The sequence below is a fragment of the Apteryx mantelli genome, chromosome 1 (genome assembly GCF_036417845.1).
Source record: "Apteryx mantelli isolate bAptMan1 chromosome 1, bAptMan1.hap1, whole genome shotgun sequence".
NCBI classification, from domain to species: Eukaryota; Metazoa; Chordata; class Aves; order Apterygiformes; family Apterygidae; genus Apteryx; species Apteryx mantelli.
This window is the reverse complement of record NC_089978.1, coordinates 99,228,783-99,255,896: the sequence shown is the minus strand read 5'-3', so window position 1 is coordinate 99,255,896 and position 27,114 is coordinate 99,228,783. Positions and strand designations below refer to the sequence as shown.

The 27,114-nt window shown below is 43.4% G+C and overlaps 1 protein-coding gene across 1 annotated transcript; it reads right to left on the bottom strand.

Moving 5' to 3' along the window:
* Nucleotides 1-8,630: 8,630 nt before the first annotated feature.
* SIK1 (salt inducible kinase 1) lies at nt 8,631-21,885 on the bottom strand. Its single transcript, XM_013941660.2, has 13 exons — nt 21,518-21,885; nt 20,542-20,658; nt 17,986-18,049; nt 17,656-17,817; nt 17,256-17,380; nt 17,018-17,141; nt 15,775-15,998; nt 15,389-15,538; nt 14,604-14,726; nt 14,138-14,360; nt 13,177-13,452; nt 12,396-12,627; nt 8,631-11,605 (listed from the first exon to the last, which is right to left on the bottom strand). The coding sequence occupies exons 1-13, from the start codon at nt 21,668-21,670 to the stop codon at nt 11,185-11,187; spliced, it is 2,394 nt and encodes a 797-aa protein (XP_013797114.1). The 5' UTR covers nt 21,671-21,885; the 3' UTR covers nt 8,631-11,184.
* Nucleotides 21,886-27,114: the final 5,229 nt, after the last annotated feature.

Sequence of the window (27,114 nt, the reverse complement as noted above, 5' to 3'; positions counted from 1 at the left end):
ATGCCTTTCTTTGCTCTGCATCACCAAAGTTCAGCATCCCTCCTCCCCTCCACCCATTCAAAACGCACTAGAAACCGTCCTGCACTGACTGCCACCCATCACATTTCAGCAAGCGCCAGCCGGCCTCTGTGCACTTTCCCCTCTCTTCACACAGGCCCCTGCCAAGAGGGAAGAGCGCAGTAGTGGAGTCCGCCAGGAAAAGTTTCATTTGTTGTTAGTTAGTCCTGAAAAGCCTTATTAGCCCCTTGTTACCAAGCCTGACTGACAAAAGGTAATAATCAATGAGCCACTTAGGCAAAGAAAGAGCATTGGCGATTGCCATTATTAATTCTGGGAGTATAATTTTGTGTAGTACTGAGAAATCTCACTGATTCAGGCTCTGAATGCAATACATGCAGCTCAAAGCACACCCTGTACGTATGTATTCACGCATATAGGCACAAGTGCGCATGTGTATTCAACCTCCTGATGTGTATCAGCCAGGGGAGAGGATGTGAGCTAGTCTGTACTGCTCCATTTTGACCAGGCTTGTCTACAGCTATAATGCTATCTGATCCCCTTTATTGCCCTGCCAGGTGCCAGCGCTGATCAGCATACTGCAATGACAGCTCTCATTTCACCATCCCATAGCCAGCTCCTACCACCAGAATATGAACATTGGTTTCTCCAGACATCTCAAAACTCAGTCCTTCCTGTCGGTTCTGAGGAAATAGTTCAGATTTCCAAAAGTACTTAAAAAATAGAGGTGAACATTAAGCAAGATCTGAAGCCCTGTGGAATTATGCCCCCCACGTGCCTGGGTTAATCTGCTCTGAAAATCCAAGTAGACACCTAGCTGTAATTTTAAGAGCTTCAGTCCCTTCAGAAAAGCTGTACCAACTTGGCCCCAGGGGCAAAGTGCAGAAAAACAGCTGGCAATGAGCTCTTCCTGGCTTCCACTCCAATGCAACCCACTGAGGATGAGGTGGGAATAGATTCTGGCACTTGAGAAAAGAAAGAGCTCACCTAGCTCATCTCAGGAAAGAGAGGGAATGCTTTTTTTTAACACTTCAGCTGAGTCATATTTCGATGATGCAACTGGGTTTTAGCACGTAGGGGAATGACTAGGACAGTCTTGACATGCAAGGCCTGCTGCCGAGCGCAGTTAAAAACTGCTGTGATTTCCTCATAAACTTTGTTAAGGGCTCACGGGACAGGAAAAAAAAAGTGCTAACACTCCAAGCTTTTATTCTTTTATTGGGATTTTATTCCTCCAGAAAACCCAGAAGTGTAATCTCAGAGATCACAAACACAGATGAAGGTTACCTCAGTGCCCCAGGAGCCTTTTCCCCAAGCAAGGCTTGGCTGTGGTGCTAGAGGCCATGCACCGGCATACGAAACTGTCTGCAGTGAGCTCCAAAGCAGCCTGTGTCCTGGCCAAATGTGCTGGACACCAGGAAAAGGTCGAACTCCAGGGAAAAAAACCAGCTGTTCTCCGTTAACCCTGGCCTGCCCGCATGGCCATGTCACACAGAGCAGGCATTCATGGTGCCACAGATTCGCTAGCCAGTGATGGCAGTGGAGAAGGCGCTGCTTGGATGCCTGGCTCTTGCTCACTCTGCTGCCTGGTGCATTGATATTTGATCCTGCCCTGAGAAATTGTTAAACCTGCTCGCTCCAGGGATGATGCAGCCAGTGATTTGATTGCATTTGCAGAGTTAAGGCAGTATTGAACAGATTCAGTGGATGTAGGCAGCTTGTGGGGTCCTGCACACAGAGGAATGCACTCACTGTGAGATCAAGAGAGCAGCTATGGGTCTGCAAAAGGGAATTTGTAATTAAGAGCAACTGGGTATTGCTGTGCCCCGCAGCTCTTGTGTCCGCACCATGAGAGTGGGCTGGAACTGCGAGAAAGTGGATCTCACCCTGTGACTAGCTCCAGAAAATGCTGATGAGTGCCCTTGTGCAGCAAAATTATTTATTTCCTTTCAAAGATGAATGGTAAAGCTATGATAAAAAATGAAATAGGCCCAGACAACATACTCTAGCTTCAGGAGGCCCAGCCAGCACACGTATCCTGGTTGCACACATACCTGTGTCACAGAGGAGGATGGACCCAGCATTCTTCCTCCAGGGGCCTGGAAAAGTCTCAGTATTTCCCATGACTAATGCCATTAGCAACAGGTAACTAACAGTAGAAGAGAAAACTGCAAGAAATGCACTGCTTCATGGAACACTGTCCTGATACCTGCTTCCACCAACGAGGGGCCCAAGAGGGAAACCAGAGCTCCTCTTCTTCCCTGCAGCTCTGATATTCATCTGCTCAGGCTGAAATTCAGCTTTTCCTCCCTTCCCTCTGGCGAATGCACTTACCTCCACCTGCTAAACATGACGTAAATCTAAGCAAATGTCAGTTTACCAAAGCGAGCTTAGTGGCTTGAGCTGATGGCAGCTAGTCCCGTCAAACGTCCTGCTCCTCTCACCTTCTCGCTATTCTCATGGGAATGCAACCCACTGGGCCACATAGTTTGGATTCCTCATAGTCATCAGGTCTGTTGTTGTGTGATTTACAATAAAGAGCTGAATAGTTAAGAATTAAAGCTACATCTCTGTGTCAAAACTATTATGAAGCCTTTTAAAACTATCTTACCCTAACCAATTCACAGAGAAGCCTTTTTCCCCCTCAGGCCAAAGGATGGGAAAGCCCTCCTTTTCCCCCTTTCCACTCCCATATTTAGTTTAATTCAAACTGTTCAGACCTCTTTCTGCAGAGATTTTTTTTCCCCCAAAAGAATATCCCAATAGCATTAAAGCAATATGAGTTATATAAATAACTGCCTGATCTGTCTAACTTTGCAGTTAATTTGGTGGCCCTGTGTTCTTGTTCCTGCTGTGTTCACTTTCCATGAACAGAAAGAAAAAATGTTCTGGAAAATGGGCTTCAATGGCACGTACATGAATGTTCCTGGAAATCTAATTTTACATTTTCAGTAAAAGCATCTGCTACCATACAAGGGTGAGCAGGAAAAAACAATAAGACACTTAGCTGACCACTACGCAACTGTCTTCACTCAATCCAAAGAACAGAAAGTGCAAATGTATCCCAGCAAATACAAGAAGAGTAGTATTGTTTGCAGGTATTAAGTAAGCAGGCCAAAGCAGCTGAAATCAAATGATGTGCTCTGATCTGTTCATCTGGCTTGAACAGATGTGTTTAATGTTCAATTTTGGCAAAATGTTGCTTGCAGGAGATCTGTTTGTAACTCCAGCAGGTGGCTAAGGATAACGCATCTGATTGATAGGTCCTAAATTCCCATCTATTGAGTGTGTGGGACTGCTCCCCAAAATATAAAGTTACCTTACCAGGAAATGTGAAAGAAATGATCAACAAGAATAGGCATTAAGTTTCTACAATCTTGTCTGGAGTTTCTACAATCCCTTCCAGCCCTTGACTAGATATATCTGTAGACACAGAATAAACAAAGGACTGGTGAAAAATCAGTTATCCAGGGTGAGTGGAAAGGGACATAAGACATAAGAGAAAAAAAAAAAAGTGCCCCTGCATGATAAAAGAAAAGTGTAGTCAAACGTAATGAATCTTAATTCACAGCCTCAGTGGCTGAAAAAACAAAGGATGAAATTGTCTGGCTCTGGGGATCAGGGCTTTAATGTGCTGCTAATAGCATTTATAACATAAAGCAGTGTCACTGCATTAGTGTGGATTTAGCAACACTGCTTTACATCAGCAGCAGAAGTGATTCATAAATTAAACTCTATATCTCTGTAAACAGAGTGAAGAGAGGCACTCATGGGCACTGCCCACCCTGGCGCCCACCCTGCTGCCACTGCTTTGGCACCCATCCGCGAGGCGCGAAAGGGACAACCCGGGCAACCTGCTCTCCAGACCCAGCTGGCCCCCGGTTTGCCACTTCTTCAAATGCTCCCAGGCGGCTGCCATCCAAGAGATGACGGGTAGTGGGAATGGGGCTCCTTGGAGGGGGATGGCCGTGCCTGCGGGATACCCCTGGGAAAGGATGCTGCAGGCGCCCAGCCAGCCCCGAGACAAGCAGCATGCGTGAGGGAGAACAACACTGCAGCAGAAATGCTCAGGGCATACTTTGCGCTCATGTTCGCGAGACTGGGGCCAGACTTGGTGCCCCATGCCAGCAAGTTCAGCCACTGGCTTCGCAGGGAACAAGCCTTGAAAACGCTCCAAAACTGAAATGTCAGTAAAAGAGATTTTTAGGATAAAACAACAAAAATAATAGTAGCAGATTGCTAGGACCAGCCCACGTCATTCAAGAGCTCTAAGGGAGCTCAGATTGAAACTACTGACCTATTCAGTACAATAACACAACTGTTGTTGAAATGGCGTGGCATTTCCTGTGGCCACAGGAATGGAAGGTGGCAAATGTTATATTCATTTTTAGAAAGGGCTTTCAGAGGCAATCCAGAGACCTGTGGGCTGCAAGCTGGACTTCCATTAGAGGCAAATTGACAGAAACCATAACAGAGACTAAAATGGCTAGATATGCAGATAAATGTGATACAACAGGAAAGAGTCAGCACAGTTTTTAGAGCAAGAGGTCATGCATCACAAATCCATTAGTGTCAAGACCTGTGCAAGTCAGCATATTCGCGAAAGATAGACTGCAAAGAGCTGCAACACAAGCTCAGAAAACTGAATGACAGGCTGATAAAATGACATATGAAATTCACTGACAGCAAATACAAAGCAAGGAGCACAAGAAAAACCAACCCTAGCTACATGAAGATCAGGGGCTGTAAATTAACATCAGTCAGGGAAGAAACCTCAAAGTCACTGAGTTTGTGGCACACCCCCAGCTCACTGCTCAAGGACTGTCAAAACGGTTAAAAAAAGGGTTAAAAAAAGGAGCTTTAGGAATTACTACAAAAAGAAAAGAGAACCAAAAAAAGCCCACTTTGGGTGTACCTATATCTCAAATACTGGGTACAGTTCTGCATACGCTCGGTCTAGAAAGGATGTAGAAGCATCAGTGAAGATAGAGGAGAGATGGCACGGAAATGTGGGATGGTTTCCATATGTGGGCAGACTAACTGCACTAACATTCTTCTGCTTGGTCACCTCAACAGAGAAGGGATGTGAGAGAGGTCCTATCAACTCACGAGCATCCTGGAGAGCTGAACAAGAAAGCATTATTCATTGTATCACATAAGAGAAAAGGAGCAGAAACTGATCTATTGGGCTGCAGGTCTAAAACAGAGAGAAGGCAGTACTTCTTTCACACAGTGCAAAACTGAATTATGGCACTGATTGTCACAGGATGCTGTGGAGGCCAAAAAAAAAAATAGAAGAATTCAAAAAGTGGTTAGCCAAATTCTTGAAGCCTCGACCCATCTGCAGCTGTTAAACACAATGACCCAGATGCCACTGAGGAATCGCCTTAACCGTGGTTCGCTCACAACTGAGCTGGCAATGCTACAGAAGGATCATGTTATACTTGTCCTGTCCTTACACCCTTTCCCTAAGCATCTGCTTCTGAAACAAGCTACCTTAGCTGGACCTTTGGTTTGGGCCAGTATCACTGCATATTATATTGTATATAATATAAGACCTATATTAGGAACCTAGGATTTATTGCAGGTGATCATAAACTTTGTTTACCTCCCATGAAAATCTTGCCTCTGGTAGGGGCTAATATCTGATACTGTAGAATAGGGCATTTCTGTCCTAAAAATTTATCATGTCTCTTGCAGTCTGTACCAAAGACCAGCTCTTTCTTGACCTCCCATAGATGCTCTGTTAAATCCATAAACCATGACACTGGATTACCTTTATCATTGATTTAACTGTCACCACAAAAGTAGTTAGCAGCCATGAAATAAGCCAGCAACTGTATTTGAAGCAATGCCCTCCTGAGGCACATATTTCCTTTTATTAGTTCTTTAATTAATTCTCCTTCATTGCATGAAGTGTGCCTTATTCTCACATTGTAGGATGAGTAAAATGGAAGTACTGAGCACTTTCTATCTCATGCACCATAATTTTGTACACTCAAATGCTCTCCCTTCTGCAGCTTCTCTTTTCTAGCTGGCACGGGCCAAGATAAAACAGTGATGCCTTTCAACATGTGGAAGTCCTTACCTTACCGTGGTGTATCTACTGCTCTTGGCACAGTGAGGGAGAATGTAATGGGTCTGGGGACCAAGTCATCCATCACCTGCAGGAGGAGAGGAGGAGAAGGACGAATCCCTCCCTGCCATGGCTGGATCACACTGACACTAAAGTGCTCAGCTTGGTGTCTGCGCTTGACTTGCTCAATGCAAAAACAGCCTGTGTTTTTCATTGCTACCGATCTAGCATCTCTTGCCAGCTCTAAGCACTTCCTTTAAAAAAAAAGAAAAAAAGAAAAGGTTTGATCATTCACTTTTGGGGCCATGTTAAACTTGCCAGCATCTGTTCCTTCTGAAGGGGGGGAAAAAGCACCAATCCCAGACTGGAAAAGGAAGGAAAAGGAACTAGGTACCAAGTTGCAACATGAGAAACGAAGCCAAGAAAAACGACGTCTCAAGAGATATTGAAGACAAAAACAAACGTGGTAAACAGGAGCAGAGACAGATTTCAGAGGAAAGGCAGGAAGACAGTGACTAAAGCACCAAGAGTGAAATAGTGTACACATGGAAACTGAGTCCAGAGTTCCAAGGTTTCTTCGTTCTCATTTTTCCTACTATTTCACAGAAATCATGGTCCTATCGAGCTCCCCCTGCACCGAAGGGTCTGTTATGTCAGTGAAGCTGGTGGAGCTGCACTGATTTGTTTTCATTAAGAAGCAACTTTTGGAGATTTCTCAAAATTACTGTTTTTTAAAATAATGCACTGAGAACCTTGTTGAAAACAGCAGTTAGGATTATTTTAAAACCAGTTTGCATTACAAGCTAGATTAAAAAATAATTAGAAATACTGCCATGATTTTTAATAGTTGCAAAGATCCTAAGTTTGGATACAGTCACACTGAAAACAAAACACTAGAAAAACACAGTTGTGACACTGCTACCAGTTCAAGAGTCATGGCAAATATGTACAGAGCTCTGCCATTTCCAGCTCAGCAACCAGCTCCTTTCCACCACAAAATAAGTAATTATCTCTGGTTGCTCCCAAGCACTTGCTTTACTTTTTCAGATTTGCCCCACCGGTGGTCTCCCCTCTCCTTCAAAATGAGATATATGGATTTGAAAATAAAAAATTCAGATGGCAGATTTTCAAACCAAACATTATTTGTTGTGAGTAAAAAAACCCCTTTTTTTGCTGGGAGTTCAGCAGGTTAAGCTGGAGCTTGCGAATATTTTGGGGGTCACTTTGCAGGTGAACTCCTTTCTCACCCTCATTCTCATTGCATATGCAAAATACAAGGTTTTCTATCATTCAAGTCCTGTGCTCAGGCCGTGCAGATGACAACCCACAGCTATCCATGTCTCTCTGTCCAAGAGCTGACGTTATACATCCTTCTTTAGCTAGTGTCCCCCTTGCCAACAATGCAGCGATCCCCTGTGAGCTGACTTTTCCATCTCACCTCCCAATACAGCACACGAACTTTCTGTTTAAGTCAACAGAGAGTACTCTGCCTCTTTGTCTAGGGTCGGGGTTCGGGCTAGGGCTAGGGCTAGGAAACGGAGCAAATGAAGTAAAACTGGGGAAGAGACCAGGATCTAGGATAATGTTGTTCCACAGTCATGGAAGCACAAACAGGTCAGTCTCTCCTCAGATCCTCTACCACTGTATCCTCACAGGCCCCTTCTCCTGCCAGCCTCCTGCCAACCCTGTTCTTCCCCTCCTTTTCATCATTCCCTCCTTCTTCTCTAGGCCCCACTTGGCAAATAACATCTCCACTAGTTTCAATCCCACTGGCTCAGTTCAAAGGCAACTGCTGTTGCGAGAGGTAAGGTGCATCCCTACTGCAGCACAAAGGTACCCAGACTAGCTGCAAACCCGCTCCTGGAGAGAGTGCCCAAGGCAATGCTGCACTGTATGGTGGCACAGTGAGGCTGCAGCTGGTACACTGGCTTGTTTAAAGCTAGCCAAGGCATCTCTACACAACAGTGCAGCCTGCACTGCAGGCATACTCCCAGCTCAATTAAGCCTCTACCTTTCCAGTAAGTTCCTTTTTTTTCAAATTCTCAAATTATATTTGAAAGGTTCTAATTAAGCAAAAAACCCTCACCCCTTGGAATCCTTCTTTCATCTTTCTCTCTGCTTTTTCCATCACTGTCTTTATGACACTGGGGCCTCTGCTAGGTCAAGGTGACCCGGGCAGAGTGCTTATCTGGTAATGACTGAACCATGCTTGACCATTTTCACTCTGTAGACCTCGTTTACTGTCAGATTTTATAACCCGATTACTACAGACTTGGGTTAGATTCAAACAGATTGCCTACCAGTGAAAGGCTCAATATCCCATTATCAGATTTGTGAGTTAGCCCTTCCTCTTCATTTAGTAATGTAATAGAACGTGTCAGTAATGTCCTATGGACTTAGGCTTTAAAAGGAGTCTCAACTATGCAAGTCACATGTATATATCTGGAGCTTATATTATACTGCAGAGAGCACCAGGAGAAAATACTTCACAGAACCATATGCAGGACAACAATTTTAAAACATTTTTTATTTAAATATTAAATAAAACACATTGACTAATCATTTTGGTGTACATCTCATTTAAACATAAGAAATAAAATGATTGTTCAGTCATGATAAAAAATAAACTATACATTTTAATTAAACCAATCACATAGTGTCTTTAAATACCCTATTGCATTGCAGTCTGCAGAACAGCACTGTCAAAGATATCTACAAAAAAACCCCAAACTTTTTAAAATGACCTCTTTCTGCTCCAGCAATAATTCCAAAGAGGTTCTACAGCAATTGGAAAAGGAAAAAAAAATACTAATGAAAGTAAAGTGCTTGTCATTGCTTAGGACAGGAAACAAAAGAATCTGTGGCCTTTTGATCCATGGCGTTTAAACAAAACAAATATTGGAGAGGAAACAATTCTGTGTTTTAAGTACGTGTGCTACCCCTTACAAAACTGAAGGCAGAGTTGCTGCTTTGTGATGAGTTTGCTTCTTCTCATCCTCCTCTCTGGTCATCATCCACAATGGTTTTTTTTAAACTACAATAAATTAGCATGAAACTTTGGTGTTTTCTCTGCTGCAAGGCACCAGTCATTCAGAAATTCAACTCAAGTAATTTTTCTCACTTTGAAGCTTCCAGACCACGTAGCAGCAGTGGCAAGCTGGAGATGCACCAATATAGACACACAGGTACTATACACAGATAAAGAGGTTGTTTATGGAGAGCCACAGACAGAGCCACATGACATCTTCAACCCTTCCCCCTCCCACCAATTAACCTGGTCAATCTTTGGCTTTTTTTAAAAAAACAGGTATCTATATAATTTGCAAATGCATAATACTGCAGGTTGCAAGAAGCCAAGGTAACTTGAAGGCACCCTGTGTCACACCAGGGAGATGGGTCCTTTAAGCATCTAGACAGAATGAAACTATTTTCTGACATTCGAATGGTAACTTCCGACCAAGCTGGCTCACTGTTTGCTCACCTGCTTCCAAAGTTTGAACGCCCGACTCTATTCATTTTTGTAGGGGCACGGTCTGTTCTCCCCTATACACCTAAGCATAACCTCTATTGACATCAATAGGAGTCATGTTCTGCCTTAGCAGAGGATTTTATACCAGAAACACAATATAAGCATATTACAAAATATAAAAAATAACTAGTGTTATATATTTTCTGCTTCCTATTTATATATACAGATTTAAAAACCATACATAAAAACACCTACCTAATCCAAAACCTTATTTTTGCTAATATGCCAAAAACAAACCAACCAAAAAACAAACACCCAAAGATTGTGCTGTTTTACTCACTTTTAATACAGTTTTGTTCAGAAATAGCTGTACTCTGTTAGAGTAGAATTCTGTTCTAGCCTATTCCTTTTGTCTTTGTCAGTATATAATTATAACCTCAGTATTGCACATTTCCCCAAGAGTCAGTTCTATTTAGACCCTGATAATGAAATGCATAAAAACATAATTAGCAGCAGAAATAAAAATGTGCAGCACTAAAGAAATACCTCTCAAGCATCTTTGCAGGCAGCCTCCAGGAGGGCTTTTTAAAAAGAAAACCCTCCCCATCACCCTGCCAATATTAATGCTTCCCTCCTCAGTGCCTCTGCAGGAATATGAAAAAACTTAGCATTTATAAAAACATTTCTAAAGATTATTTAGACCAACAAAATATATGCATGTGTGTGCATATCTATATACATATCTATATATACATATATACGTATATGTACACACACACACACAAGGCCCAAACAAACACATCCCCCAAAAGACCAGACACTATGCAATTTCGATCCTGATATTAAGGGATACGTTTTCAGGAGATTATTTGCTTCTGTGCTAATTAGAACATTTTTTAGCTTTTCCAGCTGACAAATCAAGCAAGAAGTTCACAGTTTTCATTTAAAGTATAAGTATCTGGGAGGTGTGGGATGGGGATGTTGGTTCTTTTAAAATAAAATGAGTGTTAACTGAACTAAAAAAAAAAAAAAAAAAAAAACCACAAATGGCAATGCTTCCATTTTTGTCTTCTGTGAATTCATAATGGTGCATGCCACTGTTTTTTTTGTTTATCTTCTTTAAAAGAGGTAATCATCTTCACAAACCCATAAATGAATATTGTGAAAAAGGGAGGCTCTGGTCCCTTCTTTGAAAAGCCTCTCCCTGCTGTGTTCACCACTACTGACAGCTGCTAATCTTGCATAACAGCAGAGCTGTATTGGTCTTGACTTGAGTACAGTACCGAAGAGTTCTTCCCCAACCACATCCCTCCCTGCCCCCACAAAAGCCCCACCCATCTTCCCCATCATTATTTTTTCTTTAAAAAAAAGAAATCAGTTTCTATTCATATTTGTTCAGTGCAAGAATAGTAGAAGCAAAAAGACATACATATTGCTTGTTTAGTTCTGTAAAGTTGCTAGCTTTCTGAGCCAGACAGCCTCTTCACATACTTCAAAATTTATTGCTTCTGAGAGTCACTCATCCACACAACACCAGCCAGCCAGGGACCCACACATGCCATGGAACAGTGGTGAAAGTTCTTTGCAAAAAGAGCAGTGTGAGCTGTAGCAGCCAGGGCTCTCATTTGACCAGGACAAATTTCCCTAGCTGGCTGGAAGTCAGGTCCTCCATTTCACAATCCCCGTGCTGTAAAGTGACGGCATCATAGCTTGGAGACTGAGCAGAGAAACCCTGTTGCTGAGAGAAGGTGGTGCTGACTGGAGAAACATTGCTGCTGATATACAGGTGAGTGTCTAGAAGGTGAGCCGCTGAGGACACTGGTGACACGCTTATGCCAAAGAAATGGGGTCGGAGCAGTTGGCCGTTGCCACCAAAGGCCAGCTCAAATGAGTTCTCTCTTTGTAGCTCTGACAACAGAAGTGAATTGGATGTCTTGCAGGTGCCTGTGCTATCAGAGGAGGGGATGACATTTGTTACAGATGTCTGAGAGGTGTGGGAACAAGCTGGCTGGAGTAGCTGGTGATGCTGGAGCTGGAGCATTCTGAATAAAATCCAAGGGTGGAAGAGGTTAACTTGCATTGCTAAGATTGATTCATCCCTCCTTTTTTGCCCCCATCCCCAATCATAGTTTCCCCCTTTGTTTCCTTCTCTACATCAAACCTCTGCTTACCCAGCCAGGGCAATTAAAACAACTACCACCCACGTCACTGTGTTTTCACTTGGCTTTTCCTCATGTTGGAGAGGGAGACTATCACCAAAAAGTTACCTAGTCACAAATCGGCCAGCTAATAATAGATGTTCTAGAGACAACGCATGCAGATAAACCAGAAGCTCAGTTTTCCATCTCGCTTCTGTGGGAATGAAGAGGTGCCACCACACATGACATTTGAGGCCACTGGAACTGTGCCTCCTTTGTGGGCTGTAACTTTTCCAAATTACAAGGTCTCACACTTCCTTGTCATGGGAAAATTACAGGAGGAGGCAGAGGAGGAAAGAAAGCATTCCCAAAACTAACAAAGGAAAACACAGCCTGCAAAGGGGAGAAGCAGTGTTTTCCCCCACAGTACCAAGGGCTTTTCAATTCAGCAACCTCCAAATATTTGGACATCATGATTTCTGAGTGGAACTGCATGCCCTGTGTTACATTTCCCAGTGCAGGAAACCACAGAGGAAGTTAAGCAGTTTATCTGCTGCCACACAGCAAAGACGAGAGGAAAGGAATCCCCAGTGACCAGAACCCCAAACCTCTTTTGTTATACTCACTCCTCCTCTACTGGCCCCCAGCAAAGCAACCCAAATGGAAAGAGAACTCCTCCAAGTCAGCTTCTCACCTCTGCTGCTGTAGCACCTCTTCCAGGAGGCTTCTTCCCTCTCTGCTGCTCCCGCTGCTGCTGTACATGCAGGTGTTCGGCTGCGTGTGTTGGAAAGGGCTCATGGCACTCCTTGCTGCCCGAGATGAGGAGGACTGACACACCTGCCGAGCAAAGCCTTTGATTTTATTCAAGCCGAGAAACCCCTTGGCTCGAGCGTTCTTCCGCAGCTGCTGCCTAAAAGCCTTCAAGCCTGTGGGATACGAGGAAAAGAAATGCACTTTAATCTTCCTTAGCATTTGCCTGGGAGCCTACTTTATAGATCAACCTTTCTGGGCAGCTGCCTTCATTTATATGAAAACTAAGCTAGAAGAAGCCATGATTCTTCAGTTCACGTTCACCTCTCTGCCTGACAGCCAAAGCAGAGCTTATGTAACAGGGCTTGGGATGGTTCCACCCTAGCGTGGTGGGAATCACACATGCACAGCTAAGGAGAATGCTGCCAGAAACCATGATGTGCAGTCTGTATTTTTGGAAGCAGGGAAAGGGGGCTGCAGTCCCACCCACATCAGAAGGAATGTCTTTTGGGGCTTGCTGAATCAGGATTCAAGAACCTCTAATCTAGGCAGCTTTTTCAGGGAACCTTACCCTCCTCAGGGACCACAATTAGGAGAGGCAGAGTACCCAGGCAGCTCCCATGTAACACTAACACGGGCAAGCAAGTGTCCCTGCCTGCTATCCTTCCCAATGACAGTTGGAAGGGTGTAATAATCCTCTAGCAATAAAGCAAGGCAGGAGTTACCTTGAGTTAATGAGGTATCAGATGCTCGCCTTCCTTCCTGGAAGCTGACAGGCAGGAGAGAAGCACCTCCCATGCAGCCCTGGGCTTGTAACACCGGAGCATCAGACTGGGAAGCTAGGAAGGGTGATGTCACCCTAGCTGTGGCTGGGCTCCCCATCATTACTTGACCTGCCAAACAGCTGCTCAGGGTCACCGAGCTGTTATTTGAAGATGAAGTAAGGCAGCTGTCTGAACTAGTTCCTTCTGTGGGGCTTGCTGAAGAGGAAATGACTATACCTACAGAGAGGAAGGAAGGAGAAAAAGAGCATTCCCAAGATGAGTACCGGAAGAAACAAACATGACATCCGAGCATTCTGCCCACCCACGCTGGCACTAATGAACAGCTGTGAGCCACAGAGGTGTCTAACAACTCGTGTCATAGCTGAGCTCAACTCCAGCAAGGGGTCACCAATTCATAACCTAAGTTTGGGTTCCTGCCCAGCCAGCAGTGCTCTGCCAGCAACTCTAGCACCACTGGGCTATGCCAGATCAGGCCTGCAGCGCTTCTTTAGCACAATAGCTCTGACAAGGGAGTTTTGTTTTGTGAGGTTTTTTTCTTATTTCTTTAGTTCAAGGGGTCTAGTTGTATATCAAACATGGTTAGTGGTAAATTGTTTCTAAACTCAGGCCCCACATACAATAGAAGGCAGTGAAAGCAAGCAGAGATGAGTTATGTCCTACTTGTGAGAATGCTTTCCTCTAAAATGATCTAGATGAAATAGTGCAGCGTTTCTTCCTGAGGATCTGTGCTTATTTATGGCAAGACAGAATTGGGGAAGGCAGAGTGCAGACTACTGGGCTTTTCTACTTCAGTCAAGGCAAAATCAGCACGCTGTCTCCGAGCATCTGTCTGCCATCACACTCCTTCTCTGTTCCTTCCCTCTAGCTATGGACACCCTTCCTCCCTCACAAACTTACTTACATGGAGGGGCATGCTGATAGAAATAAGTAGTGACTTCAGCCAGTGTGTGCCTCCTGCTGGTGTTGTTAGGGATGTGGATGGGGTCATACGCCTTAATTTCATCCTCCAACTCCTTCTCTTGCCTTACTTCTTCACTAATGGTGGTTTCCAGCAGGCTGTTGGGGGAAATGGATCGGTTCCGGAAAAGTCCATTGAAGTTGGGATCCACAGGAAAGAACACAGGCTGCAAAACATGTCAGTTTACAAGGTGAAGGGTGCTTCATGTATTTCTGCACTACTTGTTAATTCTCTATATAGTTCTCTGCACATGTGTTGTTGAGAGGCTACTGCAACACCATGCCCAAATGTTGAACAAAAGATTCAGGGAAGAGAACAGAGGTTGTGACTTTGTTGTTTCAGATCAGTAGAACAACTAAAAAATATATACATATATATTTTTGCACACAGTTTAGCTGAGAACACCAACCTGTAATGGATTGTTCATGTCACAGTCTATTTCCGCCTGCAAGGGTGGCTGAACCAGGCTCTGAGGTTGCTGGTAAAGCAGAGATGATCGCAGGGTTTCACTAGTGAGACCATCTTGAGGCATCTGAAGACAGAAAGACCCACAGAAGCCATCATGTACACTGCAGTTCCAGGTTACTTTTCAAACACTGTCAGCTCAAGGAATTTCAAAGACACTTTCCCTGCAAGCTTTCTCCATGCACATTCCATCAAAATTAACAAAGTTACCCTTTCAATGTCTACACAAACACAAAGCTCCTTCTCTTAAGGAAGGCAATTAAACTGGAAGTGTAATTCAAAAAGGAATCCAGAGCACCCTTTAAAGGGGGTGAGGAAAAGAAAGTGAATGTCAAAGAAAACATACAAACTAACTCATGGAGTACTTCTGAGGATCCTATAGGGTGTGTAACAAAGAAGAGTAATCGATCCATGCCTGAGAGGGCAAATTTCCATGAGAGATCTAATCCTCCAGCTCATTAGTGACCAGCACCAGAGGCAGACTATTCTTTGGACCACAATCTACAGACGCTTATTAGGAAATGGGCCATTAGTATTTAATTAGCCTCCTGCTGAAGAATGGTAGGCCTTGTCCTCTGGTTAGAGGATGCAAAGATCAGAATTGACTCTCAAAAGCCTCATAGTTACCATCTTATATTTTCCCATAGGAAAGAACAGGGGAGGGAGGGGAAAAAATAGAGATAGAGACACAAAAGACATAGCCTTCCAGGAAATAATTCTCTTCCTTACCTCAACATTGCTGATGTCAGAGCTCCTTGGCCTTTGCTGACGGCCAGTTGCTGGACGACTCGACAGCTGGCTGCTTCGATACTCCTTGAGGCGCTCCAAGAGCAGGTAATAAATTGCAGCAAAATGGTTGTAGCTGCTGTTTTGTAGAGACTAGAAGACATTGAGAGGATCTTGTTGTTACGGATAACTCAGGACATAAACAGCCAGAACATCACTAAGGCTGCATAACAACATACTCAAAAATAAGTAAAAATAACAGAAGATCAGTGAAGACCTTATGACATTATGACACTGGATCAAGGCTAGTCCCTGAACAACATATATGACTGCAGCATCAGATGTCTGACAGTCAGTAAGAAAATACCTAAGGGACAAGCATTTCTCACCTCAACAGTTCTCTGCCTGTCGATGCCAAGTGTTTGCATGATTCCAAGGACCTGTTCATTGTAGTCACCCAGGTTGGAATTGTAGTTTTGCATGGAGAAGGACAAAGACTGCTGCTGTTGGAGAGACGGGTCAGCTTGCATCCACTTGTGCTGCTTTATTTGGGAAATGGTTATTCGCTTGGTTGGGTCCACGACCAACATCCGTCGGATTAGTGTTTCACAATCTGGATGACAAAGAAAAGGCATGAGCAAGGGGCAAAAATAACAGTCCAGCCCCAGGTCATTGCTAAGAGACCTTCCCAGTAACACTACTTCTGATGACTATGAAAACAGGAATTAAAGGTTTCTTTAAAAGCAGCTGATGCCAGGTCTTACCACCATATAGTCAAAATCAGCATCAGCAGGATCTTGAAGTGAAACCCACAAGAGGCTTACATATATTTCATAAAACCAACATGTCACTACAGGAAACTACCCTATACTGGATATCAGCAGGGTTCAGGTGACCTTTCACCTTGTAAGAGAACTAGCTTTGAGTGGATGCAGTTTACTGATACTACATCCACTTGAAATAGGTCAGAATTTAGCACAGAACCCAGTCAGATACAACTTCCTGATCTGCACATACTGCTCATGGCTAAAACTGGTAAAGGCCAGACTTCAAAAGATAGTCTTCATCTCAGGAGAGAGACACATCTACTTGTTTTTGAATCCAAATCATCAGAGAGGTGATAATACTCTTCAGTTCCTTTTCTCACCAGACCGTTCAAGTGAGCATTCAAGAAACAGTGCTAGGCCTCACTATTTCTGCTCTCCTTGACAGCATAGCCACACTGAAATATACTCCTTTTGCACAGCTAGAATATTTTAGAACTACACCCAACTCGGCATTGCAGACTAGTCTCATTAAAACCTTTTTCTCCCCTTCTCTTTTGTAAGTGGATATTTCTCCAGCTAGGATGTCAAATATTTTTCTCAGCCACAAAGACATTCTAAGAAAGGAAACAACAGTCTTTTAGATGCACCATAAAGCAGATCCCAGAAAAGAAAACATGTACAATCATCCCCTCAACTATAAGCACTGCCCTATAGAAATTACTGGATACCCGAGAAAGAAAGTGATTGCCAAATACAAAACCAGCCCCATCTGTCATTGCCCCAAGAAGGAACATGACAGCTATTCCTTCCTAATCACCCCTTTATTCATAGCCCTTTTCTAACATTAAGGATCTGAAAAAAGCACCTTCAGACATGAAGTAAGGGATGCGGAACCGCCCCTCCAGCACTCTTTGCCTCAGAGTTGGTAAATTGGGTCCATCAAAAGGCAGAGAACCACAGACCAGGACATACAGCACCACCCCAAGGCTCTGTCAACAGAAAACAGCACAGCCTGTGAGTGGTTCCAGTAGAAGCAATGATTATGAAAGCCTGCAGACCCTAACGAAGCATGAAATGCAATTTCTAAGGAATATCAAGCTCACCCATATATCAAGGTGAGGTCCTTCATATTCTTTGCCTTCAAAAACTTCTGGAGCTGCGTAAGGTGGGCTTCCACACCAAGTGGAGAGAGGCTCTCCTGATTTGTAGAAGTTTCCAAAGCCAAAGTCTGTAACGAAGGTAAAAGTCTGGGGTGAGACATCACTAAACCACACAAACATTTCAGAAGTAGCAAAAAAAGAGAAGGAAGGGAGCAGATGTGCTGGTCAGTTCTCTGCCTATTCATTTAAGCTATCCTCTTTTGAACAGAGGTTAAATTTGGAGAAATATCAGTAACTGTTCTTTTATTTTCAGTTACAATACATCTATAGGATCATCCTAGGGAGACTGAATTGGACTATGTGCCTGATGTTGTTTGTAGAGTAACCACGCATTTATTATTACCTGCTAACTTGATATTCATGTTAGCATCTAGCAGAAGGTTCTCTGTTTTGAGATCCCTATGCACTATATGGTGGCTGTGACAATATTCCACTGCTGAAAGGATCTGCCAGAATTTCTTCCGTGCTTCATTTTCACTTAAGTGCCCATTGGAGGTCAGATGATCTGCAATACAAAATAAAAGAGGCATGAAAATTAGAAACACCTGGAGGAAGTTTTCATAATCCTGCAGGTGCAGGTTTTTAATCAGAATACATGTTACTTGGGAATGATAACAATAAAGCTGTGGTTTCTAAATCTAAAGAACTGTTAGCCTCAGTAGTGAGAACTTACCAAACATTTCTCCATTCTTTGCAAACTCAGTAACAATGTAAAGCATATCCTTTGTCTCCATAACCTGTCAAGACACAAGAGAGGATACGTTAAAAAAATGCACACCTCTGCAGTTTGATTCATTTTTTTAAATGTATTCTCAAACACATCAGTTCAATTATTTATTTGCCACAACAGCTGGCAGTAAAGACATCTAACTTTGCAAAACAATATTCTTTCCATAAAAACTGCTAATGAAAAAGATAACAAATCAATGCACATGCACCTAAAATATACAATGGCTTTCCATGCCCTTGTTCTTCTCACCATTACCATGCCACCTAATCTCCCTAAGATAACTGATAAGCATTTCAATAATTTTATACATGTCCCTGAATTCTTTTATGTTAAAATATACACATACAGTTTTACAATTAATTTGGCATACTCTGTACATGCAAAGACACCCGAAGTTTAATTTAAGTCTTCTTTGTTTCAAGGTTAGCAGGTACTCAGATCAGGAGAGAGATTTGCAACCTGGACAAATAAAGTAGCAGTATCCAATACCCCACTCCCATTTTGTATTGGCTAGGGATATGGCAGGCCTGCAAGGCAAGTAACAATAGTTTGCTGTTTGTGCAACTGCAGTGCTTGATGCAAGTCAACAACTGCCAATATGTAGTCAAAAGTTCTATCAATCTATTATCAAATTTTTAAGATATTTGATATTGGTTTAAATATTATAGAAGGATGTGGGATAAATCTAGTCAAAATAGTGCATGTCATTGGAGGAAAAAAAAGAACTTAAAAAAAGAGTATTTCCAAATTCCTTTTCAGTTCCTATGGCACATCTTTCAAATGTTGCACTTCTCAAAAACTGGATGCTCAAGGAGTAGATGTTTTGTTTTGGAGGCAGGAGGCTCACAAAGGGTTAAAAAAAAAATTATCAAACAACCATCAATGCTACTTCAAAGGCCCTAATTCCCAGCACTCCTGACATGCAACCTTTTTCAAAGACTCTTGTCCTCCCTTCACTACAAGTACACACAGACACAAAATGAAAATAAACAAACAAGGAGCAAAGGAAGAGAGGTTCCCAGTTTTACAAAACTGAAGGAAAGTGTTCTGGGAAAGATGCCAGCTGGATGAAATTAAGACGCCGTGCTGAAACTAAAACAATGATGAAATAATACAAGAACACACACCCTACATTGGTATGTCATCTAATTCCATCCCTGCTTCTCAGTCTCCACCAAACAGGTAAAGCATCAGTTACAACAACAAAGAAAAGAAAACTTTACTGAAAAGAAATTATGGTCCACTACCAATGTCATTTGCTCAATCAAGTGAAGTGGTGCAACTAGATGGAATTTAACCTGCTTCTACAAAAGCTTCAAAATAGTATTTTCACCCACATCATTCCACTGAAATGAAATCAACAGAACTGTTAGAATGCTTCTGTATATCCTATACTGCCCTATGGGCAACAATGACGTCAAATGTTACTGCAGAATAATTTTTCTTATGATGGTTAATACTATAAATATCAAGTACTTCATGTGTGTCAGTGTCTTTAAAAATAATGCCTTGCCCAAGCACCTGCCTTACTGGCTCTTCAACCTTACATGTTAATTAATTTTTTTTTTTTTAAGCTAACAAACCCAATGGTAAGATTGCAGCTGATAAAAGTGTTTACTACTGCACACAGAATTTCAGACCTGCTGCTTCATTTCTTAATCCATTCCTTTCCCCTCATGCCCTTCTATACAGGTCCAAACAGACTCTGATACATCATCTTCTTCTTAAATTCACATGGCACTATTTAAGACGATTAAGAGGAAATTACACCAAATACTAATTAGATCAAATATTTATACTTTGCAAAGCAGTCCTTGCTCACTAGTCAGCTGTGATCCTGTTTTCTGCACATTAATTTGTTCTTACCGATAAAAACACCCACCTGCAGGAACTGAACAAATCTAAACCAAAATTCACATTGTGAAACTCTACAGTGATAGATACTTTAAATTCCTTTCAAAACTGAGCAAACTGCAAATGACCAAAACAGGTCATTTCCTGACATATCTTGAGATATGACATTTATGGGCTTTTTCTTTTGTACTTAGACTGACTTAGACTGTTGTTTTTTTTTTAAAAAATCCCTTCTGTTGATGGCAAATGCAACTTTTGCACTTGCTTCTGTGATACACTACATGAGTTTAAGTCTTCCTCTTATCAAGAGGAAGTAAGATGTTCCAGTCTGAACTGGAAAAGCAGAGTTAGGAAAGACAAGTTAGTCAGAGAAGGACAAGTAATGAGTTCCTCTATCTGAAGCAAACTTCAGTCTGTTTTTTCTTATAAGTTCTGTAGAGCATTGTCAATACACTGTCTAATGTACCAAGAACTTGTTCAAAGAATGCTGAATGTCTTTTAAAAACACCATTTTATTATAAGTATACTTTTCAAAAACTGTTTAAATATGCATTCTCTCTGCAAATATTCAATGTAAAATCACGTGCAAGAGAAAAGCACAAGCACATCTCATCTACACGCTGCACTTCAAAGCTGACTTCTTACCTGATACAGCTTGATAATGTTGGGGTGGTTCAAAAGCTTCATTATCTGAACTTCTCTATAAATCTTCTCCAGATTGCTTGGGTCTAACCTCGTTTTGTCTATTATTTTTATTGCAACCTGCGGATTAAAAAAGTCAAAAATCCAGATATGACAAAACAGATACTCCTACTGTTAAAATCTCTTCCCCCCCCAAAAAAAAGTTTTCCCCACAAATTCATAGAATTCAAATAAAGTAGCCTCAAAAGCACAGGCTTGACAAAGCTGATTCTGTTTTTCTGAACTGCACAGAATTCACAACACCGAACATTTTCATTTTCTTTTCTACGTAAAAGAACTACACATAAGGTAATGAACAGAACTGCAGAAATTAGCACTGGACAGGATTCAGTAAATCTTTTAATCCATCCCATGGTCGTGGGAAAAAGTTTCTAATAGAAAATAGTCTTTTATAATAGTGACCAATATGATTTTAACAGATATTGCAAATGGAACTACAGCTGTTGTAGATTAAGAAATTGCTTTTGCAAATACATTAAACATTGCGAGATCTGTGTTTTTGAAACATACACACTGCATGAAAAAAATTAAGCCTGTCTAACGTCTACAAAAGATCCTTAATTTGCTGGACTCTTAGCAAACTAAGACTGAGTAATTCAATGAAGCTATCACAGCACCTAGCAATGTTATTTTTAATATATATATATATTTTTTTAATTTATATCAGCTCTATTTAACGCACCAGGAAAACTTTAGGTTCCCAAGAACAGCCCCATCAACTATTGCCGTATAGTCAACAAACCGTGCTAAGTCCGCCAGTCCACTGGACTTTGTATAGCTTTCTGCCTTTCTCTTCATCTTCAATGTCAGTTTATTTTACTATGTTTGCAGAGATAAACCGTCTCGCCACTGCCAACTCAGCAAACAACATGCTTTTTAACGCGCAATACCCCCAGCAAACTCCAGCCTCCGTACGCACCTGCGTTTTGGTTACTCTGTGCCTGGCCAGTTTAACCACCGCGAAATTGCCTTTCCCCAAGGTCCTCTCAATATCGTAAAATCCAACTCGCAGCGGCCTTTGCTGGGCTTGACTCGGAGCGGGCACGGAGGTATACTCTGACATGATCACCATGATTTAGACGGGTGGTGAGCAAGACACCCCGCGCTTAGGAAGTGAACATCGGCGCTGCCCGCGGCGCGCGGGCGCTCGCACCTGCACGGAGACAGCACGCACACGCACCCCCGTCAGCCCCAAGCACGCCAGCTCCAACTCCGCGGCCTCGCTCCCGCCGCCGCCGCCGCCTCCGAGCCGGCGGCACTGGCCCCCGGCGGCTCCGCGCCCGCTGCCTGCCTGCCGGCCCCACGCGCGGCCCCCCCGCTTCCCAACCGCCGCGCGCCACCGTTGAGCGGCCGTTGCCCGCGCGTCGAGGCGCCGTACCCGGCGGGCGGCGGGCGCTCTCCGCGGCTGCTCGCGCCGGGCTGTGCCGCCGCCGCCACCGCCGCCGTGGTGGGGTGTGCGTGTGTGTGATGTGTGTGTGTGATGCGTGTGTGTGCGCCGGGGGGCAGGCAGGAGCACGCGGGATGTCCCGGCCCCCCCCGCCCCGCCCCGCCAGCCCCCCTCCACGCACACCCCGCCCTCCCTCCGCCTCTTCCCCCCGCCCACCGCCGAAAGCCGAGACGGGCCCATTGACGTCACTTTGACGCCAGAGCGACGCGCGCCCAGGCGCGAGGCTGAAGGAGAGCGAGACACCGGGCCGTTGCCAAGGAACGGGCTGCGCTGACGCGCGCGCTGATGGAGCTGTCGCCCGGGAGACGGAGGGGCGGTGACGTCAGGGCAGAGGGAGGGAGGGGGCAGCAGGGTCCCCTGCCCCCCCCGCCCGGAGGGGGCTCTCCGGGGTCACGTGACGCCTTCCGTATGGCGGCTGGTCGCCCCCTGCCGGCGCGCCCGCCGCCCGCCTTAACCGCCGGGGCCGCCGGCCGTTAACCCTCGCGTGGCCGCCGTGCCGCGCCATGCCGTGCCGCGCCATGCCGTGCCGCGCCGCGCCGCGGGGGCACCTTTCCCCAGCGCCAGCGCGCAGCTCGGGACGTGGCCGCCCGCAGCAGTGCCCGTGCGGGGCCAGGGAGCCGCCTTGCCCTCGCAGGCGGCTCCCGCTGCCCCTGCTTGCTGGGGGCGATGGAGGGGCTGCCGCTCACAGCCAGGGGACTGGGGGCAACGGCCCGGCCCGGCCCTGCCCGGCGGCAGGGCACAGATGCGAGGGCAAGTAGGAGTAAAGCAGAAGAGGCTGTATAGGCACAGCCCTGCGCTTCTGCGGCACCGCAGCTTCGCGTTACGCATGTTTTGCACCTGTGATGCGATTCTCTCTGCACAGTGCAGAAGGGAGGGCTGCAGGAGAGCCAGCCCATCTGCACACAGAGACTGAAGCAGGCTGTTTGGGATCCAACCTCAGCATCCTAGAAGGGCCCCAGAGGTTCCTCTCAAGGCCCACCATCAAATGTAAAGTGGGACACGCACTGGGATCAAGCATTTAGGGATTCAGACTTGACACAGTAGGTGGCCAAGATGTTTGTACACTTGGTCTCAAATTCCAAATTGGCCCGGAAAATAAGTCTTGGATCAGTCACCCAGCCTGGCACATCTGTTATTCAACTTAATCTTCTCTATTAGAGTCATCCTAGACCTTTTTTCAGACAAGTAATTACCCAGTTGGCAGCCAGGCTCCCAACCATTTCAGGAGGCTGAACACCTAACCTGGCAAGTCTGTCAAACAGCACACTGGCCCATTACCCTTGCCTTCCCTCCAGAGGCACCATGCTACCACAGACAAATTGGATTTGCCAGGCTCCTTGAAATAAGATGATGCCTTGGGTGGAAGATCTATAGCTCTGTGCTTCATGCTAAAGGTCTCAAGCAACTGAGACAATTAGTTAACTTGTGCTTGATGGTCTCCTTAGGGTCCATGAATGACTTTTCTAATGGGCTCAAGAGGGACTCCCCATATAAGAAAAGCAAGCTGAGCGTCACTCAGTGTAAATTTACAAAGACGTCTGTGATGAGAAAAATGTAGTGGTCTATATAAATCAAATTATATGATACATGAGCTCTGTGTCATCAAGACATTTGAGAGAGATCCATCAGGATGTCCCAGGGAAGCAAACAAAACTTTCTCTCTGCTTCTCTTAACTAATGAATTATACTGCTTTTGCTGTCCTCAGTAACTTGGGCACCAGCCCTTTGGAAGGTCAGTTATATTGCAGGCTCTTTCTCCTAGAAGCAGTAGATGGGGAAATAGCACCTGAAGCCTCAGGCCTGAAATTAAACCCCCAAGCACTATTTAGCTTGATGAGTGCATACAATTCATGCAGGCATGGCATGCTGTCCCTATGCTCCTTTATGGTGAGCAGGCAAACTGGAAATCTGCAGGCCTTGAAATGCAAGTGGGAAAGAGGCTGGAGATCTTGTGGCACAGGGAATCTCTTACATGGAGTCACTGGTATGACCTAGGTCATGGGACTGCTATGCCATCCTCTGTAAGGGGGGTAATATTATATGACAAACCCAGGCTATTGTGACTGTAACATTCAATTAGTGCTTACACAATGCTTTGAGTAACTCGCATGAAAAGCTGACATTATTATTATTAAGCTAACAGTCTGTTCTCCACGGAGCTCATGAAGAGGAGGTGACGCACAAACAGCATATATAGTAGTAACTGCATGTGAACAGTGCCCCAGGAGTTATAAGGGAAAAGATTACCTTAATAATGGTTCCTTTGCTGTAGTGGGATTTTCCTCCCCTTAATTATAGTTGCTGTTTTCATTTGAAATTGATTAAGTATTTTAGGATGGCAAACAGAACTGATCTTTTTAAAAAGAATGTTTAAGACAGACAGCCCCAGTCAGAAGAGTAACATTTTTATTTCTTTTTAAAGGATTCATGATTTCTTTCTTCCCAAATGGGAAGCAGTGGGCTGGATTTGGTGCTCTGTCTTAACTCATGATTTTTCCATCTGTGCCTTGGGATTGCCTGGAGAGAGTAAGACCTCACCAGAGGGCTATGTTGAGGAGAATCCACCATCCTGAATTTAATTACCTGCATTAGACGGAAGAGGCAAGAAGAATAGGCAAGTGTGGCTGTCTGTGGAGGGTGTTTGTACAGACCTGTGATCTCTACCCCAGAGGGTAGGGTACATATAGCTTTTGCAGTGGAGGAAGAAGCACATAATTTTTAAGAGTTACAATGTTATTGTATTATTTATTGAGAGTTAAATTAAAGACCTCCTCTTGCATCTATCACTCTTAGCAACCTTTTGGTGTTTCTCTTCCATTTCCGTACATACGGGTCACAACAGTTTCCAGCACTGCTACTCAGAAGTAGCTATTGCCCAATTTTGGTATTGCCATTATTATATAATTTTTCTACCACTTTTACTATGAATTGATACTGTCAAGTCATTACAACCTTCTTATGTGATCCAGTTTTACCACCATACGGTTGCTAATGCGGGGAAAGTTTATACTTTGCAATTTCTGCTTTAACTCTTTTGCTGCCCTCTGGTGTTTTGGATATACTGAATGAGAAATCGCCTTTGAGAAACATCCATGGTCAGGAGAGGTATAATTACAGAGCCGGCTTGTACATAATGAGGGTAGACAAGTGAAGAAAGTGAAGAGGCACAGTGCCTCCACAAGGATTTTCTTTTAGGTTCTCTAGGAAGAGGGAGAACCAGGGAGGACACAACTGCTAAGTTTTTCTATTGCAGAAGTCCTGTACTCCCTCCCCAAGTGTGGCATGATCTATGGATGGGAATAAGCATAAAGAATGCTTCCTTTAAGAACTCATCTTGCCGATATTTCCAGCAATTTAATCTTTAGTTATTTCACTCAGCATTTTCTATCAGTTTCAAAACAAACTAACAACAATAGGAACTTTCTTCACTTGGAGAAAAAACAAAACCCAGAAAACGGAAGCATTTCTTTATACCCATTTCACCCTCTACAGCTAACATCAGCCTGGTTTAGTATTGTAAGATTGCTGGAGCACTGCTTGCAGTATAGCTCGTCTTTTCACCTTTTTTTTTTCAGAAAACATTGTTGTGATTATTTTGAAAAATCAGATTTGTTGGGCTACTTTTAGTGTCCCATCATTTAAACAATGTAATTGAGTAAAACCTTGCTGGAGTCAATAGAGTTGCTCCTGGTAAAACCAAGTCTGAATCTGGCCTAGAAAAACATAAAATGGAGGGTACTGTGTTCCAAAAAATGTAGTTACATTTAAAGCAAAGAAGATGAGATAATCAAGTACAATATTGGTAGGCTCATTTTAAAGGCAAAAGTGTTATCTTAAAAAAATGGAGCATAAGTATTTCTAATACGACTTCAAAGTGTCTTTGAATTTGAACTGTAAAAAATCAGGGCTGCCACCACATTTTTTGCAAAAATATTCCTGACTTTTAAAGCTTATGTCTCCTTACTGATGCATCACAATGATATCCAGAAATATATTTCAGACCACTGGAATGCCTTTGGTCACAGTATTTCATCAGAATTACATGATTATCATCACAACAATGATCTTTTGTCATTATTTTATTCATTTTGTCATTATTGTTTATGACATTTCATAATTAATAAGGTGATGACATTTCACTGACATAATACCTTGAGTTTGTCTTGCAGAATAAAAGTAGGTAGGGCTCCTCTTCTGCATTCATCCTTATTTAGATCTATAAAATATCTTTTAAAAGGGTCACCACCAGGTATATTAAGGTTCTTTCCTTTCCTAAATACAATATGCTACAAAATGTACCATTAATGCTAAGGCTTTAACTATGTTTGTTTGTGTTAAGGGAAGTACAAACACAGAACAAACAAGATAGTCTATGCCCCTGAGAGCTTCTTTCTTTTATTGTAATCATTTTCTTTCCGTGTTTGTCACTCTAATAGTGCTCCACTGTGTTGGAGCATGTGAACCTGACTTACAGCTGGCTATGAACACATGAAAAGATTATGTAAAAAGAGAAATGGGCCAGGTTATTTCCATCGTCCAGTAAAGTAAAATACAGAAGCTAAACAATCAATCAACACTGAATAGTCACTTTTAACTTTGTTTTTTTTTTTTTTCAGGTGTCTGGGCTTATTGATCAAAGGTAGAATTGGTACTAAAGGTTAATATACACCTGGAACCTAACCATGCCCCCTTAAATCTAGCTGAAAGTCATTTTATAGTTTGTGGACTGATTTTTAGAGATAGTGAGCATCCACAATTTCTGCTGATTTTAATGGAAGCTATAGTTGCTCAACAGCTCTGAAAATCCATCTACCTATCCTGCAAGATAAAGTATGTATTCTACCAAAGGCGTTGATTAAAGAAGATTCCAGGAGCCTGTGGGGCTGTGTACATCTACATTCAATTATATTGTTACTATTTGCATCAAGATTAGCCAGATGGGCTCCTTCTCGGAACAGAACCATGCAATGTTCAGAAGTGTATAGGCAAATTCTTGGAAATAGCCCTTTGCCACCAAGAGCACATGTTCTTCATAGACAAAACAGATAACAGATAAGGAGAAGACATAA

Bases quoted from the DNA above. Each gene is read 5' to 3' on its own strand.
- SIK1 (XM_013941660.2), bottom strand. From the start codon at position 21,670: ATGGTGATCATGTCAGAGTATACCTCCGTGCCCGCTCCGAGTCAAGCC. The intron at 15,539-15,774 runs GTGAGAAATGCT...AATGTCTTCTAG, and splicing joins ACAGGCAGAGAACTGTTGAG to TCTCTACAAAACAGCAGCTA. The intron at 11,606-12,395 runs GTGAGAAGCTGA...GATTTTATTCAG, and splicing joins GAGGTGCTACAGCAGCAGAG to AATGCTCCAGCTCCAGCATC.